The 16009-nt window shown below is 38.3% G+C and overlaps 1 protein-coding gene across 21 annotated transcripts in view; it reads right to left on the bottom strand.

Annotated features, from left to right (window-relative positions):
* Positions 1-16009, bottom strand: part of KIAA1217 (KIAA1217 ortholog) — a 352288-nt gene that overhangs the window by 58131 nt on the left and 278148 nt on the right. For 20 of the 21 annotated variants that reach the window (XR_010425105.1, XM_064635474.1, XM_064635506.1 and 17 more), the window contains one exon: positions 14812-14905. Coding sequence is in view for 19 of the 21 variants with exons in the window: in XM_064635474.1 (XP_064491544.1) it covers positions 14812-14905 (94 nt within the window). In the remaining 2 variants the exon portion in view is untranslated. Of the gene's footprint in view, positions 1-9214; positions 9542-14811; positions 14906-16009 lie in introns of those variants that run through there. The other variant, XM_064635534.1, reaches the window with a different exon arrangement.

Genomic DNA, 16009 nt, shown 5'->3' with positions numbered 1-16009 from the left:
CATTACCAAGGCTGTAATTTAATTTGTAGGTTCTAACAATGCATACAAACAACTCAAGCATCACTTTCCATTTCAATCACTTTATCAGAACCCTCAAGCATTATCTAACTTTCCATGTATTATCCTATGTATAATTACTTGCCATATATTTGTTTATAAAGTACTGTACAGAACTAGAGCTCCTTTTCAGTATAAACAAAGGGGATGCTCCTAAGAGGCACGACACCCCGTGCTTCACTGAAATCAAGCCTAGAAGTTTAGATTAATTTATGACTTTAGAATCAATGTTAATGTCTATATTAATGACAGACTCAAGTTACCACAGACCTGTAACACCAGTCACCCTCATCACCCTCCTTTATTCTGTGTTATTAATAATGTTGGTCTGTTGGACCTTCCCACCAATTCACTCATCACATTCCTTTATTTTCTGCTTGTTTCCCTCATTTTGAAGCAGAAAAAATCTTAGAGTTTAAACATCAGTAAAACACACAATTAAAAACCCAGAGAATATTTTGAAGTCTACTGTGGGGTATACACAAGTGGCATAGACATAAGTTATTGCCTGACTGCTGATCAAAGGTTTTTCTGTTCCTGATAACAGCTCTTTTGGTTCCTATTCCCTTAATAATACTTTCATGGATGAAAATAATTTAGTAGTTAATGCCTTGTACTGCTGTAAACAACTATTTCCTTGACAGAAAACAGGGAAGCACTTACGGTGATTGCTGTTCACTAGCTCAGGACTTGGTTTTGTTCTCAGCACTCTGGAACAAAGCTTGTGATGGAGTCAGTGGGGTTTTGCTCCAATCTAACAAGTTAGTTCAGTACAGCAGAATCCAAATGGAAAGACAGTTTGATGATGACAGCTTTTACAGACGTATTACAAAAGAAGTATTATTTTCTTCTGGTTTTGGGAGGTTTGGGTTTAGGGTTTTGGGTGTGGGTTTGGTTTTGTTGTTACTTTTTTTGTTGTTGTTTTGTGGGAGTTTTTTTTGCCAAGGAAGGTCTCATGCCACTTTACCAGTCCTACAGCCCACCCAGCTTCTAACTCTGATCCAAGAAACCAACAGTTTGGGACAACAAAGATGAATCTGTGGAGTTATCTGCAGGATCTCCTATATTTGCTGCCTCTGATTCACAAGACTCATGAAGGCAGCTGGAGAACCCTGATCAGCATCTTTCTTCTCTCTGCTTAGCGTGGCACCATGACAAGGACTTCTCAGTGTGGTTACTTGCCACGGTCCAAGGGGGGAGGGGAATGGGGCCGTGACACAGCACGGATGGGTTCGGGGACAAAGGTAGAGGTGCAAAATGGATGCTTTATTCAGGTGTGTCGGGGTTTTACGAGTTTTAGGTGGGGAAAGGGCCAGGACATGAGGTGAAGCATGAGACAGACAAGCAGGGGGACAAACCAGGATAGGGACACGGGCAAAAGGAGGAGTGGAGGAAGCAGGGAGCAGGCAAACTCATGGCAAGCCTGGGCATGTCCAGGCTGTGCACTGTGTAGTGTGAATACAATGAAACCACATAATAACATTAAAGTCCATATAATAACTGTAAGGTCCATATAATAAAATCCTGCCAATTGCTGTATGTTTTTCTCCATGCCTGGAACTGTTCCCGTCCTGAATCTTGCTCCTTCACAGTTACTCACTTTTTTTCAATGAAAGGAGAGTGATCCACCCTTAGCTTTACCTCCAAACATTCAGCAGAGAAGAAAAAAGGGTTCCTATCCCATCCTGATCTCAGTCTCAGTTGCTTCCCCATGGCAAAAATGAGGGAGCAGGACACAGCCTCCCCAGCTGCTGTTGTTCACAAAGGCACCAAGGTGACACACTCCCTGGTGCCCTGCCAGGCTGTGCTGGTGCCATTCTGCTCTGCACACTGCTCTCCATGACCCCTAAAAATTCTTTCAAACTGGACTCAACTTTCTCACATCAACTCTCCAGCCCACTGCCCATATTTATACTTACAAGGATGTGTGTGGTGTTCCCTTGAAGACTGAAAATCCTACAGAAGCTCTTTGAATTTGAGAGGCCAAGCTAAACAAACAGGGAGGGAACAGAACAGTTCTGGCTGCCTAACGCATACTGGTTTGAGATTATGCACAGACCACACTATCTTCTTCTAAACATACATACTGTTTGCTATTCCCTCTGTTTACTGATTCAAAAGGCATGCAGTGAAACAGATATGCCTTGAGGTAAACACAAGTAACGTAAAGTTCTCTTAAACTTACTCCGAACTCCCTGGTTCTTAAAAAAGAAATGCAAACAAATAAACAAAAAGCCCTCTCACACCACAGAGCACATTATTACCAGCTAGAATGAACCACTATAAAGGGGACAGGCAGCTCTACAGCTTCGCTGCTGTCAAAGCAGCAAACTCTCCAGAACAGCTGGAGCTTGCAGTGTGGAGCAATCTGCGTAGAAAGCCTTTGAACCAGCTCACAGGTGAGCACCTGAGCTCCAAAGAGAACAGTGCTTTGTTGTAACCTGTGTATTAAAATTACATATACATACATACATACATGTTTTGCATACCAGCAGTAAATTTTTGGCCTATACTTTGGTGATGGCAGATTAATTCAATCTGAAATTTTTGATTTTTAGGGATTTAAAAAGTTAAAGGCAAGCAAGTACAAGTGGGAAATCCTCTGCTGGAAACACTATAAGCCTCAAATTTTTTTTAAAGTTTACTAGAACAAATATAGCCAACTCTCTCTGGAGTTGCATGAAGAAGGTTCTGCAAAACTGAAGTATTACGTCAGGTCTGCAGTCTGCCTTTCTACCCTGTAATTTAAACCTCATGCTTCCCCCTCATTTCTGTACTGATTTAAACAAGGACATTTTCCTAGCTATAGGAAAGTATCACAGCATGTATCACAGACATATGCATTAAGCACCTCTCAAAAAGTTAAGAGGCAATATTAGTTGCTTTGTATTGAGGATTTGTCTCACCTAATGCTGCATTAAAAGAAAGTCAGCCAGGCACCCTTCAGAGTCATCTCATTCCCTGAGAGCTGGGTGGGACAAGCTTTCCTTTGGCACTCCCAAACTCTCGCCACTGACTGCAGTGGGCGGCAATTTCTACACTAGGCTTGTAAGGATTAGATTTTTTTCCTAATTCTTTATAGTGAGCCTGCCCATATGTCTTTTCATTTAGCTCACTCTGCTCTGTTTCTCACCCTACTTTCTTCTTTTTTTTCTTTCTTCTTTATAATTCAAGCTGAGATCCTATAACTAGAAAGGACAACGGCAGCTTCATTCCAGCTGCTACTTGCTGGTCCATGCAATGGACATTGCTGTGATCCATTTGGTGGATCCAATCTGGTCTGTGGTTCCTGTTTGACTGAACTAAGAATTAAAGGTCTCTCTCCTGAAGCTGGCAATAAACATTGTTTACTTATCAACAGAACAATACAGAAGCACATTTACTTTTATTCTCCTCTTCCTCTGTCCTACCATTAGCACATTTATTTATGCCTAAACTTTTTAACTCCTAAATGCAGAGGACTGAGTTTGTGGCATGAAAATTGTCCTTCTTAGTCAACAGGCAATGCAGAAATATTAATAAAAAGCAGCAAATCACATGCTACAAACATTCAGCTAACACATAACTCATTACTTGGACTGATGATCTTAAGGGTTCTTTCCAATCTAAATGACGTTATGATTCCATGAAACCGGGAAGAGAGAGAAGAGGTAAAGAAAACTTATGTGGAAAGGTAGTAGGGAATTCTCAATGTAAAACTACAGAAGAAAGACGAAAAAAGATAAAACAAAAAGGGAATGAGACAGGGTGAAGGACAGTAATAGGAGTTTGTGAAAGAGGCCAAGGATGAAACAAAGTAATATTGGCAGTGGAGTGCTGAGAAATTAAAAGCAAGAAATGGATAATAAATAACGAAACAAAAACAGGAGACTTACTTAAGCTTGGATTTGAGGAACTGATGGGAAAAAGAGCAGTGAGAGAGACTTTAGCATATGAAGGGAAAATCAACAAAAAATTCAATGAAAGAAAAAAACCCAGAATTAAATGGAAAAACATGAACTAATACAAATTTTTCTTAAGGCTAGAAGATTTTGCATTAGTTCTTGTTATAACAATGCTGTAGCCTCACATAGCAGGCGTGGGACAGAGAGGGAGAGAGCAAGAAAGGAAGGAGAAGAGGGATGAGAAAGGAGAACATCCAACATAAACTTCTTTAGTTTGGTTTGGTATTCTGAGGGTTTTTTTGCAAGTGTGGTCAGAACATGAGGGTGGTTTTTAGGAAAGAAGTGAGCAGAACACTTCAGGAAAATGCCAGCTGGAGTGACCTACAAATGCTTGAGGACATGGGTAAAGAAGCTAAGGCCACCACTTGCCTTTGCCAGCCACTCTCATACTCAAAACAAAGATATTTGAGATGCACTTTAAAGCTACAAATGGCTTTTGAAACCTAGTATTTTGTGCAGCCATTACCACTGAAGATGCAGTTAAGGTTCAAAACAGCTTTATCTCCCTCAGACCCGCAGGAAGTAACAGCTCTCTACAAGCCAGGCCTTAGTGCAACATCCCTGAGACACAACATGCAGTGGGACTGAGTGCTGAGAGAACACTGAGGTGGCTGTTGCTCTTTGTACCTGTCCTTAGTGGGGGACAACAGAAATTCTGGTTTGATGAAATCATCCCCCAGTTCTGAAAAGTGGTGAGACATGTCATGTGTGTGTGCGCAGCCCTTACTTCTCAGAAAACTTTTTCCCTTATCAATTCCATCATGTTATTGACCCCCTGACCACACAGACTTACGATCCCAAGCACACCTGCACATCATACTGTTCAACAGCCCTTCCCATTCCTAGACTAAGACCACTTTTTTTTTTTCCTGTGTAAAACAAGAAGCAAATAGAAAAATAAGAGGAAAGCAATATCACACTTCCTCCCATAAAATGGTGAACTTACAACACGTATCATCTTAAATCTAGCTAGAGGAGCAGGCTCTGTATTTGGACTAGCCTGGTTATACCTGTACTGAACCTGCTGACACTCCCTAGTTGACACTATCACAGATTAGCTGTCAGTGAGACAACTTTGGCGACACACTGGCTGAACTCTGCTTGGAAGGGAAGGGAGTTAAGGCCCCTTGGAGTTTGACCCAGAGACGTCCCATGAGAGCTCCCAGTCTAGCCATGCTTTAGGCAAACTGAGCAAAAAGATGGATGAGATGCAGAACATTTTGCATTGGCCTGACTGAAATCACAGTGCCTCTGTATGGAGGTTTATTTCCCCAGCAACATTGCATCATTTGAGCTATCTCACTGCTACCAGTCTGCCTTACTTTACTCCTGATCAGCAAGACAAACACCCAGATCAGTTAACAGGCACGCATTTCTGCCTATTTATGTATTTAATTTCCAATGAACGAATGAAATGTGAGAGTTAAAAAAAATGTTTAGATTACCAATTAAGCAAAGACAAGTTAATAAATTTCTCATGCTTTTTTCCCCCTATGCTTCCTGAGTGTACTGTGCAGACAGAATAGTGTGGTGAGTACATTAAGAAACCTCTTGGCATTTTAGCCAAGATTTTTCAGGGTGCTATCACAAATGACAAAAATATAAACACACTGAAACATAACACATTTCAATCCTAAAAAGGTCGGATTTACAAAATTACATCATTGATTTGCCAATATCCACATTTAACTCATCAGTACAGCATGGCCCACCCATCCCATAAGCTGTTAGACTGTTTGGATTGAACATATAAAAGCTGTTACTGATCTATTTTTCTAAAGTTAACATTCTGACAACCCTCATACCTGGTGCTGCATTCAAACCAACTGTTGTTTTTGCTTTCAAACCAACTGTTCCTTTCTTTTGCTTTTCCACTGATGCTTTTTATGGTAGGATTTTCTGAGAACAGAGTCATGTAATTCATGAAAATGCAGCAAGCATTTCCTCCCTCCTCCCCATCTTCTTTGAAGAGATGAAGGACATCATGTACATAACACACACAGCCGCCACCAATGCAGGGAGCCAAACCCTTCAGACCAGTCTCAATTTCAGCACTTCCTCAGGGCACCACAGAACTGATGGGGTCATCTCTTTTTTTTTTCCAAAAAAGGAATAGTTTCAAACATGTACAGTTCTGGTATAGATCAGCATTTTTATTTGGTTTAAATATGCTGTATATCAAATTTCTGCTCTTTAAAAAAAAGAAATACTTTTAGTAACTGCACTCATAAATCAAAATAAATTCATGGCTTTCTGACTCCCTGTACTAACGACTCAGCTTTTATTTTTGTTCCATATTTGTATCTCTTCTCACTGCACTGAAGCCAAATAAAACTGAGCAAGTTGATATAGCTAAATGAACATAAAGGAAAGCATAACCCTTGGTCTCATCTGACATTACCAAACAACTAAGTCAATGCAATTTCTATTACAGATATATGAAGTAGGTTAGGATGTAAATAATATAAAAATATTCTAAAACAGAGCTGATAATCAAAAGACATAAGCAGCATGCTTACACCTGTTTCTTCCAATATAAGCACATAGCAAAATCAGAAGAAATAAGTTGCTGTGCTGAGTTTTGGAGTCAGCACTACTGGCAGGAGAAATGGTCATGGAAGTCTTATTCACAACTGGATTTTGCGATGCAAGTGTCCAAGCCACACTGCATCTCAGAGCTGTAAGGTCAAACAGCATTTGCAGTTGTAAGTATGTCTTTTGCAATCTTAAAAGTGCTATCAGTGCCTCAACTAAGAGTCCCTTTAGATCACAAACTTCTTCCTATAGTGTTTGAATCCTACATTTTTTTTCATTTTACTTCCTTCTATCCAAAAAATATACAAATTGGTCTGCATGGCTGAAGTAAACAACCTAGTTTACCCTAAGGCCAAGCTATCTATAGTAAATATTAAGTGACTGAGGGACTAGCCCTTTATCCAACACACCCTTTCAGTCTTTTTACTTAGTCACATGGAGTTCAAATTTGCAATGATGTAAGAAAGGCATATATTCAGACAAAAATAATTTCAGCATCACATCATTTCTCATGGAGTCCTGTTGCGTGCTGATATTTGCAACTATCTTGCTTTTGCCAGCTGAGGCTTTTTTTAACCCCAGATCTTAACATGTATCCAAGAAAAAATATTTTTACTGCTCATACTTTCAGAAGTCTGATTAGTTTTCCAGAGCCCTTAATAGAAAAAGTACAATCCCACACAGAGAAGAATCAAGATCCTCAGATCAATAGCTGTATTCTCTTAAACACCAGGTACTTGTTAACTCCTCCCTTTAGTATTCATAAGGCTTATCTAGAGGCAGGTAACTAAAAACATCCTGAAGTGAAGACTCAGTGGAAAGCGGAGAATGTGGGACATGATCATGAAGTAACACATTTCAGATTTGTGAAAAACTTCTTGGGAAAGTTAAGGTCCTGAATAACAAGTGAATGGCTTGTTTGCAGAAGACAAAACATTGTTTCTAACTCTACTAACTTTCCAGGAACCGTGGAAGCAAAATGCCCACTTTCACAAAGTGATTTTTAACCCCTGTTTGAGTAACAGCTCATTTGGAAAGCTACCTGGAAATCACAAATCTCGACTGGACTTTGACTTGCAGGACTCCAGCAATTCAGATAAGCTACCTGGTTTACAAAGGACAGAAAGGAGGACCTCCCCTCCTTGTAAGGGAGGTCACAACTATGAGCATTTTTATATTTGTCAATGTGTTTAGGGAGCTCCAGCAACATCTGACTCTGTCAGCTATTTAGGAATTTCAAGTAAACAGTCAAATTAATGCAAACTGTTCTACTAAAAGCAAGGGCAGTGAAAAAAAAAAAAGAGTGAGCAAAACTTCTAAAGAATTGGCACAAGAAAACATTATGTAAAAAGAGGTGGAGTGAGAATAAAACCAGAAACTAGTAGACAATAAAAAATAGACTCAAATCCAATCCTTATGTTTTTATTCAGGGCAAGCTCCCACTGAAGGCAGCAAAAGCTTTCCCTGACAACCTCAAACTTATGTGAGAAGTAAGATTTTTAGTTTTAATGAAGGGCTGAAGAGACCTTCACCCAAGACAGATAGTACGCTGTCATTAAGTAACTTCATCAGCTCCAGGAAAAGCTCTAAGAAAACCTCAACATGAAAGGCTGGCCAGTTTGAATACAGGCCTATTAGTCTAAGGAAATAAAGAACTCTCCCCCTAAAAATTCCACTCTCTGGGAGCTTCCAGGTAACTGGTTTCTGATATCTACCATATGACACTCCTCTTAGACTAACTGGGATATTACTGCATGGGTGTGGCAAACTCATGTTCCTTGAACAGTTTAATATCAAGAACATGACGATTTCTTTCAACGGCCAGCTTAATGTAAACCTAAAATCCATCCTCATTCCTTGAAAATTTCTTTTAAAAAAAGAAGAGGCATCTTTTAAAATGTTGGTATAGTAATAGGATCTATACATTTATATTCCTTATATTCATTACACACAATGTTTGTGAAATAAATATAGTACACCAAAAAAATTAGCCATCATATTAAAAAAGCCACAGTGCAGTATCCATCCAACTGTAACACAGGATTTGTATCTTCAAACAGACTGGCTTTTGGCTGGAAAACGTTTGAGATTAATATATTGTTTTATGTGTAGCTGAAATTAAAAAAAATAATTTTTTTTCTTTGTAATTCTATCCATTTTCCCACTAACTTAGGCTTTGTACAGCAGTAGGTATTGTATATCAAAGGATATAGGAATGAAAGAGAACAGGTACATTTACAGTCTCTCATCACAGTTTGATTGGATGCAGGTACTTCTCAGTGTCTGCAGGTCTGTAGTTGCACAAATAATTGGCAACTACTGAAAACCCACTCAAGGCAAAAGTAGGAAAATCCATATCATTTAAAAGAATCCAGAACATCAAAGACTTTTATTATATATTTTGTTCCAATCTCAGCAAGATTTGTAATGGCAAGTTGGAAAATAACTGTTCATGTTCAATATATAAGTTTGAAACTAGACATAAAATCTGAAAGTAGAGTTTGGTGATTTAGAGAGCAGTTAGACATTTATTTTCTCATACGGCTCAAGGAAGAAGAAACAGTTTCCATTGTTATGATTTAAATTCCCAGTTAATATGAAAATATCTTTCAGTTTGGAAAGGAAAAAAAAGAAAAGAGGAATTAGATATCCTCCTTTATTTATAAGCATCATCTTACCTTACATCTCTCGGTGAGTTCTGTTTCTAGATGACTTTGGCAGGTATTTTAATTCATAATTAGTTTCAGAAATAGATGCCATTACATTTGCTCTTTAAAATAAAGCACTTTTTCTCTTTTCCTCAGACAAAGTATGTGGGCTACAAGAACTGCAGCGTCTCTGTTCAAGAGATTTCATGGACACTCAGAGGCTTTCTTTCTACTGTATGAAAGCTAAATCTGAGTAAAGAAGGCATTTTTCCTGTCCCGGAAATCAGTATAACCAAAACCAATGCTGAGCTAATGAGAAATGTTTCTTCCATGTGTTCTGTTTGGCAGACACTGCAAGTCATATCAAGGAAACACGTGATGTTTATAAATACAATATGGCTCATGTTGTCATAACCTCTCAATGACAAAAAGAGCATTAGAAAAAGCAGACAGCAAAACAGCAGGAAAGATGAGATTTGTATCATTTGGAAGGTCTCTATCAGATAATAGAGGTATTAGCATTTGCTTTATCTTTTTTTTTCTTTTTTTTTTCCTTTTTCTTCCCTAAAGAAAACAGAGTTTTACAGTAATACGATCGGTAAGGCAAACACATGGCAACTTACATAAATGCTGTCCCATAGGCATTCTAGCACTAAAATGCATTCACCCAATTTATTGTTTGAATTCTTTTCCAATAAATACTTTTGTTCTAAATACCTCTATGTAGTGCAAGCAGCTCTTTTGTTTTTGTTTTTTAGCTGTAGTATGAATTGAAAAAATATAATTTTGGCAGCATTATCAGCTTTTATGTTTATTTGTGATGTTAAGATCACAAACAATCCAATAAAAATAAATTAAACATCTTAAAGAACCTGCAGGTATGTTTACAGGTACCTCGAGAACACAGAAGGATGATTCTGCTTTTACTATCTCTCTATCTTTCCTGCAAACCAGCACTGAATTTCAACATTCTTGGAAGCCTTAAATTCTTGGGGAGTTGTCTGAGGGGTTTTAGCACTTGTAGAGGTTTTTTTAAAGTTTGTGAATTGCATCTAACTCTACAGAGTTAAAATGTTAGCAACCTCCTATCCAGGCATTTTCAGGGGAAAAGTCAAAAGTTGGTGTGCCATTTCATTAGTAAAAGCTACTTAGCACAAGTTTATCCAACTTATCAAATGTCTGTCTCATTTTACTGTACAACTCATTTTACATCCTCTCCTCTCACCCTGGCAACCCAAACCCTCCTTGCTGCCAGGAACATCATCATCTTTTTGCCACACTAACTCCCAGAAAATTTGGGGTTTACAGGTACCCTGCACTGCCCCCACTCAGCTCTGACTCAACTTGCCCTAATTACTCTTTCTTAGAGAAACAGTCTCTGAAAAAAAATCCCAAACACCTCAAAGCATACCTCAATACAACAGCAGCCACAACAAGCATTCTCTAGATATTCTGGCCTCACCCACCCAGCAGAAATCTTATACAAGTCAGGGAATTAAGTAAAATCATGGTGGGTCTAGGACTTCAAAATAAAGTGTAACCCACAGACTTTAGGGCAGGTGGATGGGAAGAGAAAGACTGCCAAGCAAAATAGCCACCAGTTTTTTACGAAGTACAAATTCCCTCCTAATTCTCAAAATTGGCTGGCAGGTGAAGTCCAAATCAAACCACTGCATAAACCAACATTACTAATATCCAACTGTGCCACCAGACTAGTTTCTGTAACAGAAGTGGGAGATTATATTTTAGGATTCTTCCCCTTTTAGTCACTCCATAAAAGGAGGGCATAGGAAATGGGGAAAGATAATATGCTGTGCACATTCAGTGGGGGAATTACTTCAGTGCAACAGCCCAGGACGAAAGGAGCTGTGACGCTTGCAAAGAAATTCAATTCACTCAGCCATCAGTTCTTTACTGTCATCTCCTGACATTCAATCTATATACACCACCGCTGAATGGAGGGGAGGCAACCTGGGCCCTGCACTTTGTAAGTCTGAGAAAACAACTTTTCCTTGTAATCTGTGCAAATCACAAATGCTAATTCCAAGGGCACAGACCAGCATGGCCATGTACATGCATTTACACTGGAATTCAGAACAATGCCAGAGGGAGTAGAAAGACCATTTAAACATTTGTTCATGAGACAGTATTTTGTCAGAAGTAGTACTGTTGCACAGAGAGCTAGAAAATGCTGATGAACGATACAAGCTCAGATGAAGGAATAAACGAATGAAAAAATGCAGCAATGTGAAGATACATTTTTCAAAAAACCCCCATCTGCTGTGGACTTTCAGCGTACATTTTGGGAAAGGAAAAATAAATAAAGGAAGAGGACAAGCACAAATACTGAGTGAGACAGCACTATGTGGCTACCACTTGCTTGAGCAGCATTCAACATGGCAGACCTGTCAAACAAACCATGCTCTTCAAGATGTAAATGGCCATGACACAATATTAGTAAGCAAGTGAGGCACTCAGAAGGATTTCAAGAGAAACTTTTCTTTAGAGCTTGCTTGGCCCCTCAGCAAATTCCCTTTTCTCAAACTCGACCCACTCAGAAAAATGCATGAAACAAAGACAACCAGGAAAATTAGAATTAAGGGACATGGTTCGATAAAGATCTGAGACTTACAGATCCCACATTCTTCTTGAGCATTCTGAAGTCTTCTTGTCCATATGGATAATACTTACTATTTCAAGTATTACTGCCAACTCTTATACAGGTCTCACATCTGTTTGGTAGTTAAAACAGGTGTTCAAGCTGGCAGCTAACATTATTTTCTGAGATTATTTTGGGCCTGTTACATGGAAATGATTATAAATCACATGAATAGAAGCCTGAACATCATCAAACCCAGGGATAAACATTCCAAAGGGACAAGAAGGCAAACAGTAGAAAAATCTGTAAAGGCAAAACTTTCCCAAACCTCAAAAAAATAAAGCTTGAATTCACATTTGGCTGGAGATACAACCACGCTCAGTATCACCATGGAAAAATGTACTTACAAGGGCTAATTCATGATATTCTAAATACTGTTTTTCAACTGGTCAGACAATAAGCTGCTTTTCTGTAGGTATTTTGAAACAGTTAAACATAATGCAAAGCACACCCTCCCTCCTTCCTACTGTGTGAATTTAGCACTCATTTATCATATGAAATTGAAAAAAATCAATTTGCCCAAAGCAAAGATATGCAAACACAAAACAAGGGATGAGAAACAAGTTTTCTACAATCTTATGTGTACTGTGCATTAACAGGACATAAAATGTACATGTTTCTCACTTAGTCCCCCCACAGTTCATTCCCCTTAAGCTGGTTTGCTAAGAAAAGAGGGATAGATAATCAATCTCTTTATTGGTGGTTGTTTCTGCTGAACTAATAACCTGTGAACCTCCAGGTGAATGTTAACCAGATTTAACCAAAGGGTAGGAACCATAAGACTACTATGTCCCTACAAATTTTGCCAAATTAGAGATTTGAGAGGAGATCCTACAGTACTTCTGCCAAAGAGAGGAAAAGCTGCGGTGTGTGCTCCATCTTAGACTCCAGGGGATTAACACTGGAGAGTGTTACTGCAGAGTGTTATTACTTCAGGAAAAGCCTCAGTTAGGACCTGAGTGTTGCTGCACAAGGAAGAACTCAACCAAAAGACACACATCCTTAGACAAAGAGGTTTCATTATTTCTGGAGGTCAAGAAATCACTTGTTTCCATGCTCGTAACTTTGAAGTGCAGAAGTTGACACAGTTCAAAAGGAAGACTTTTTGCATGTTTCTCCACAAAGCCCCAATGAACAGCTGTGACTTCACCTCTCAGACCAGAAAGACAAGAAATTTGCCAATACAAAGGAAAAGCCAAATGAGAAAATAGCTGTTTTGTTGGATGCACAGAATTTCAAAGTGGTATCTTTGCATTTTTGTAGAGTAAAATATAATATTCTACCAAGAAAACACAACTTCTGCAAAGGTCATCACTGTGTCACCAGTATTTTTTGGTTATGGCCAAAAGGAGCTAACTCAGCCATAATCAGGAGATGTCAAGCGTACATATCTGTTGTACAACACAGTATTTTAAAATAAGCAATTCAGAAGCAGCACCTGTGTTCAAAACAACTCTGTTTGGCAGTAAATGCCTGGAAGAGGGCCAAAGAAGCAATCTTTACTTTTGAATATATATAGCTAACTACAGTAGCTAACTGTATCTGAAAAAGTCTAGAACACACAAATAGATACCTTTTACCACAGTAGATACCTTCAGCATCCACTGTACATAGAAACAAGAACAGTATAACATAACTTTATAAAGCCAAAGTGAAATTGTTACATGCATTAATATCACAATGCACAATGATGTCATGCTTTCGAATATGAATGAGATGTAGTGGATACATCCATTTACTGCCACAGGAATATAACTAGAACTGAAGAATTTCAGGACCTTACAGAAGACACTAAAAAGTATCACATCATCCCTTTAATGCATATCTATTTGCTTGCTCATGCTGTGTGTGCAGCAGTGTGAATAATCAAGTAATTAGATTTCTGACCTATACCAAGGAGCATTTTATAATTGAAGTGTATAAATGAAAGGTGGTTGAGACTAGTGCCTATAAATCAGCTATTGGAATCTTTCTAAAATAATGTGGCCTCAAACTGTTTAAACAGAATAACTACTTACATGACATATTAGTAATAGAGCAGTCAGGCATGCTCAGAATTGATAACAAAACCAAGAAGAAAATGTACAATTAAGCAAATCAATTCACAGGAAGTTTTCTGCACAGTTGAATCAGTTTTGGAACACACATAAAAGCCACAAATCAGGTAGGACAGTAGTGGCGTTCTGGCCCCATTGAGCTCATGTGATTGTACATTTCCTGAGGAGATGAGGTTGTGTAATCTCACCACCACCACCCTCTACTGCAACACCAGCTGTGGGTAACATGATGGAAGAGGAGCCACACAGCATCTCCTTCCTTCTCGGCATCAAGGTGGGAGAGACAGTCCAGTGAAAGACAGAGGCAACGAGAGAGAGGAATCAAATGTTTCAAATGCATTCTCTACAGTTTCCTGATACAAAATGTTAACTTGAAAATGCAAATATACTCATCCTTGTTCAGTACAGGTAGAAAATTTTAGAAAAAAACAAAACCATCTACACCACAATGGGTATTTATCAGAATTTCCAATTTAAAATTTCGACAGACTTCAAGCTAGGTACATTTGCTCAGCCTCTGTAAACCAATCTGTGCTGAAACCTTACTGGAGTGTACTAACACCATGCCATACTTCACTGTAAAAGGTTTGGAAACACAAAATTGGAAGCTGTAAAAACTCTGAGTACTGTCTGTGTCACAAAATACATAATTAAAGGCTATATTTTGCTTCACATGCTTTAATGCATCTAAACAAGATCAAACATCCAGTTAATGCCCAGGGCAAATAACTGGAAAAAGCAAAGCAGTTAAGAAACATTACAGCAAGCATTATCAGTTTCTTCCTCTGTATATATGTTGTACACATACCCTCGATTTTATGAATTGTTGTGTACATATTACATTTAATAATCTAAACATTGAGCATAAAAGATGGAGGAAAAAGGAGTATAAATGCAGCAGTAGTACTTACCCTTATATCTCCATTTACAGCTCTGGAAGTGTGATTAAATGCGTGTGCAGGATCTTTGTTGTAAACTTTAAGGAAAGATCGGTCTTGAATATTCCTGGAATTAAAAGAATCAGCAATGACAACAGATGAAAGTAGTTTTATTTACTTTGTTGCCCAAAAGTTTCAGGTAAAAGACAAACATAGGAGGTCTGCAGCCGGTCTATAAGAAAAACGTAAATGCCATAACTTAGACACACACAAACAAACAAAAGCCTACTTTGATTCTCTTTCCCATGGGAAGTATCATTCTTTCACTACAGCTACACACCCACAAAAATTAGATAGTGTTAAGTTTCTTTCAAGGTCCTGCCATAGAGTGAAAACACTTTGAAGACAATAGAGCTTCAACATTACACGGCACTAAAAAGGATTTAGTTAATATTTACATGTTTTATTGTGCACTCAGCCCACATGAATTTTTGCTATTCTAAGAAGGAAGAATATCAAAAGAAAAGCAGTCTTTCTAATTGTGATTATTCCTGAGGAAAGTTTTATTATCAGCTTGTTCACAAAGCTGAAAAAAAATCCACAAAAGCTAAAAATTCAGTAGCAGATAAATTCTTCCTCTAAACTTTATCTATAATAAAGACTTTTTTTAAGGGAAAAAATAGATATTACAGAAACAAATAAATTAGTGAAAGTTTTGATGAAAGCTGTCACAGAAATGGTTTAGATGAAAAGCCCTAGGAAAATAGTTTTGTTTAATTAGTACTTTGTCATTAATTAGTTCATTTTTCAACTACTACATTTAGGAAAGAATTAGACAACAGTAGGTTTTTATTTTGTCTCAAAATCTACCTTCCAATAATTTTATGGCTTTGACACTTGCCCTGAGTTCTGTTGATTTCTGGTTCACATTTTAATCAGTAGCAAAGCCTGAGATCTATGCTCACTTACATCCTCTCAAAGCTGAGACTCCTTTCACTTCCCAGTAGTGAACTCTAGAGAATTTACTTACATGTGACTGAATTCCTTTCCTCCAGGTGCAGCTACCAGTTTAGTGAACTGATCTTAATCACTGGGATTATCATTTAAAAATGAAGGAAAGGATTCTCGGGCAGGTCCAATTTCTTTCTTATAATGTCATATTACAATCAGTGATTGCTTTCAATGAGTAGCTAGTCAGAACTTGTGCTGCTGTTGTAGGTGTCAAGTAGTT

This window comes from Pseudopipra pipra, chromosome 1, assembly GCF_036250125.1.
Source record: "Pseudopipra pipra isolate bDixPip1 chromosome 1, bDixPip1.hap1, whole genome shotgun sequence".
NCBI lineage: Eukaryota > Metazoa > Chordata > Aves > Passeriformes > Pipridae > Pseudopipra > Pseudopipra pipra.
This window is presented reverse-complemented; position numbering and strand designations above follow the sequence as displayed.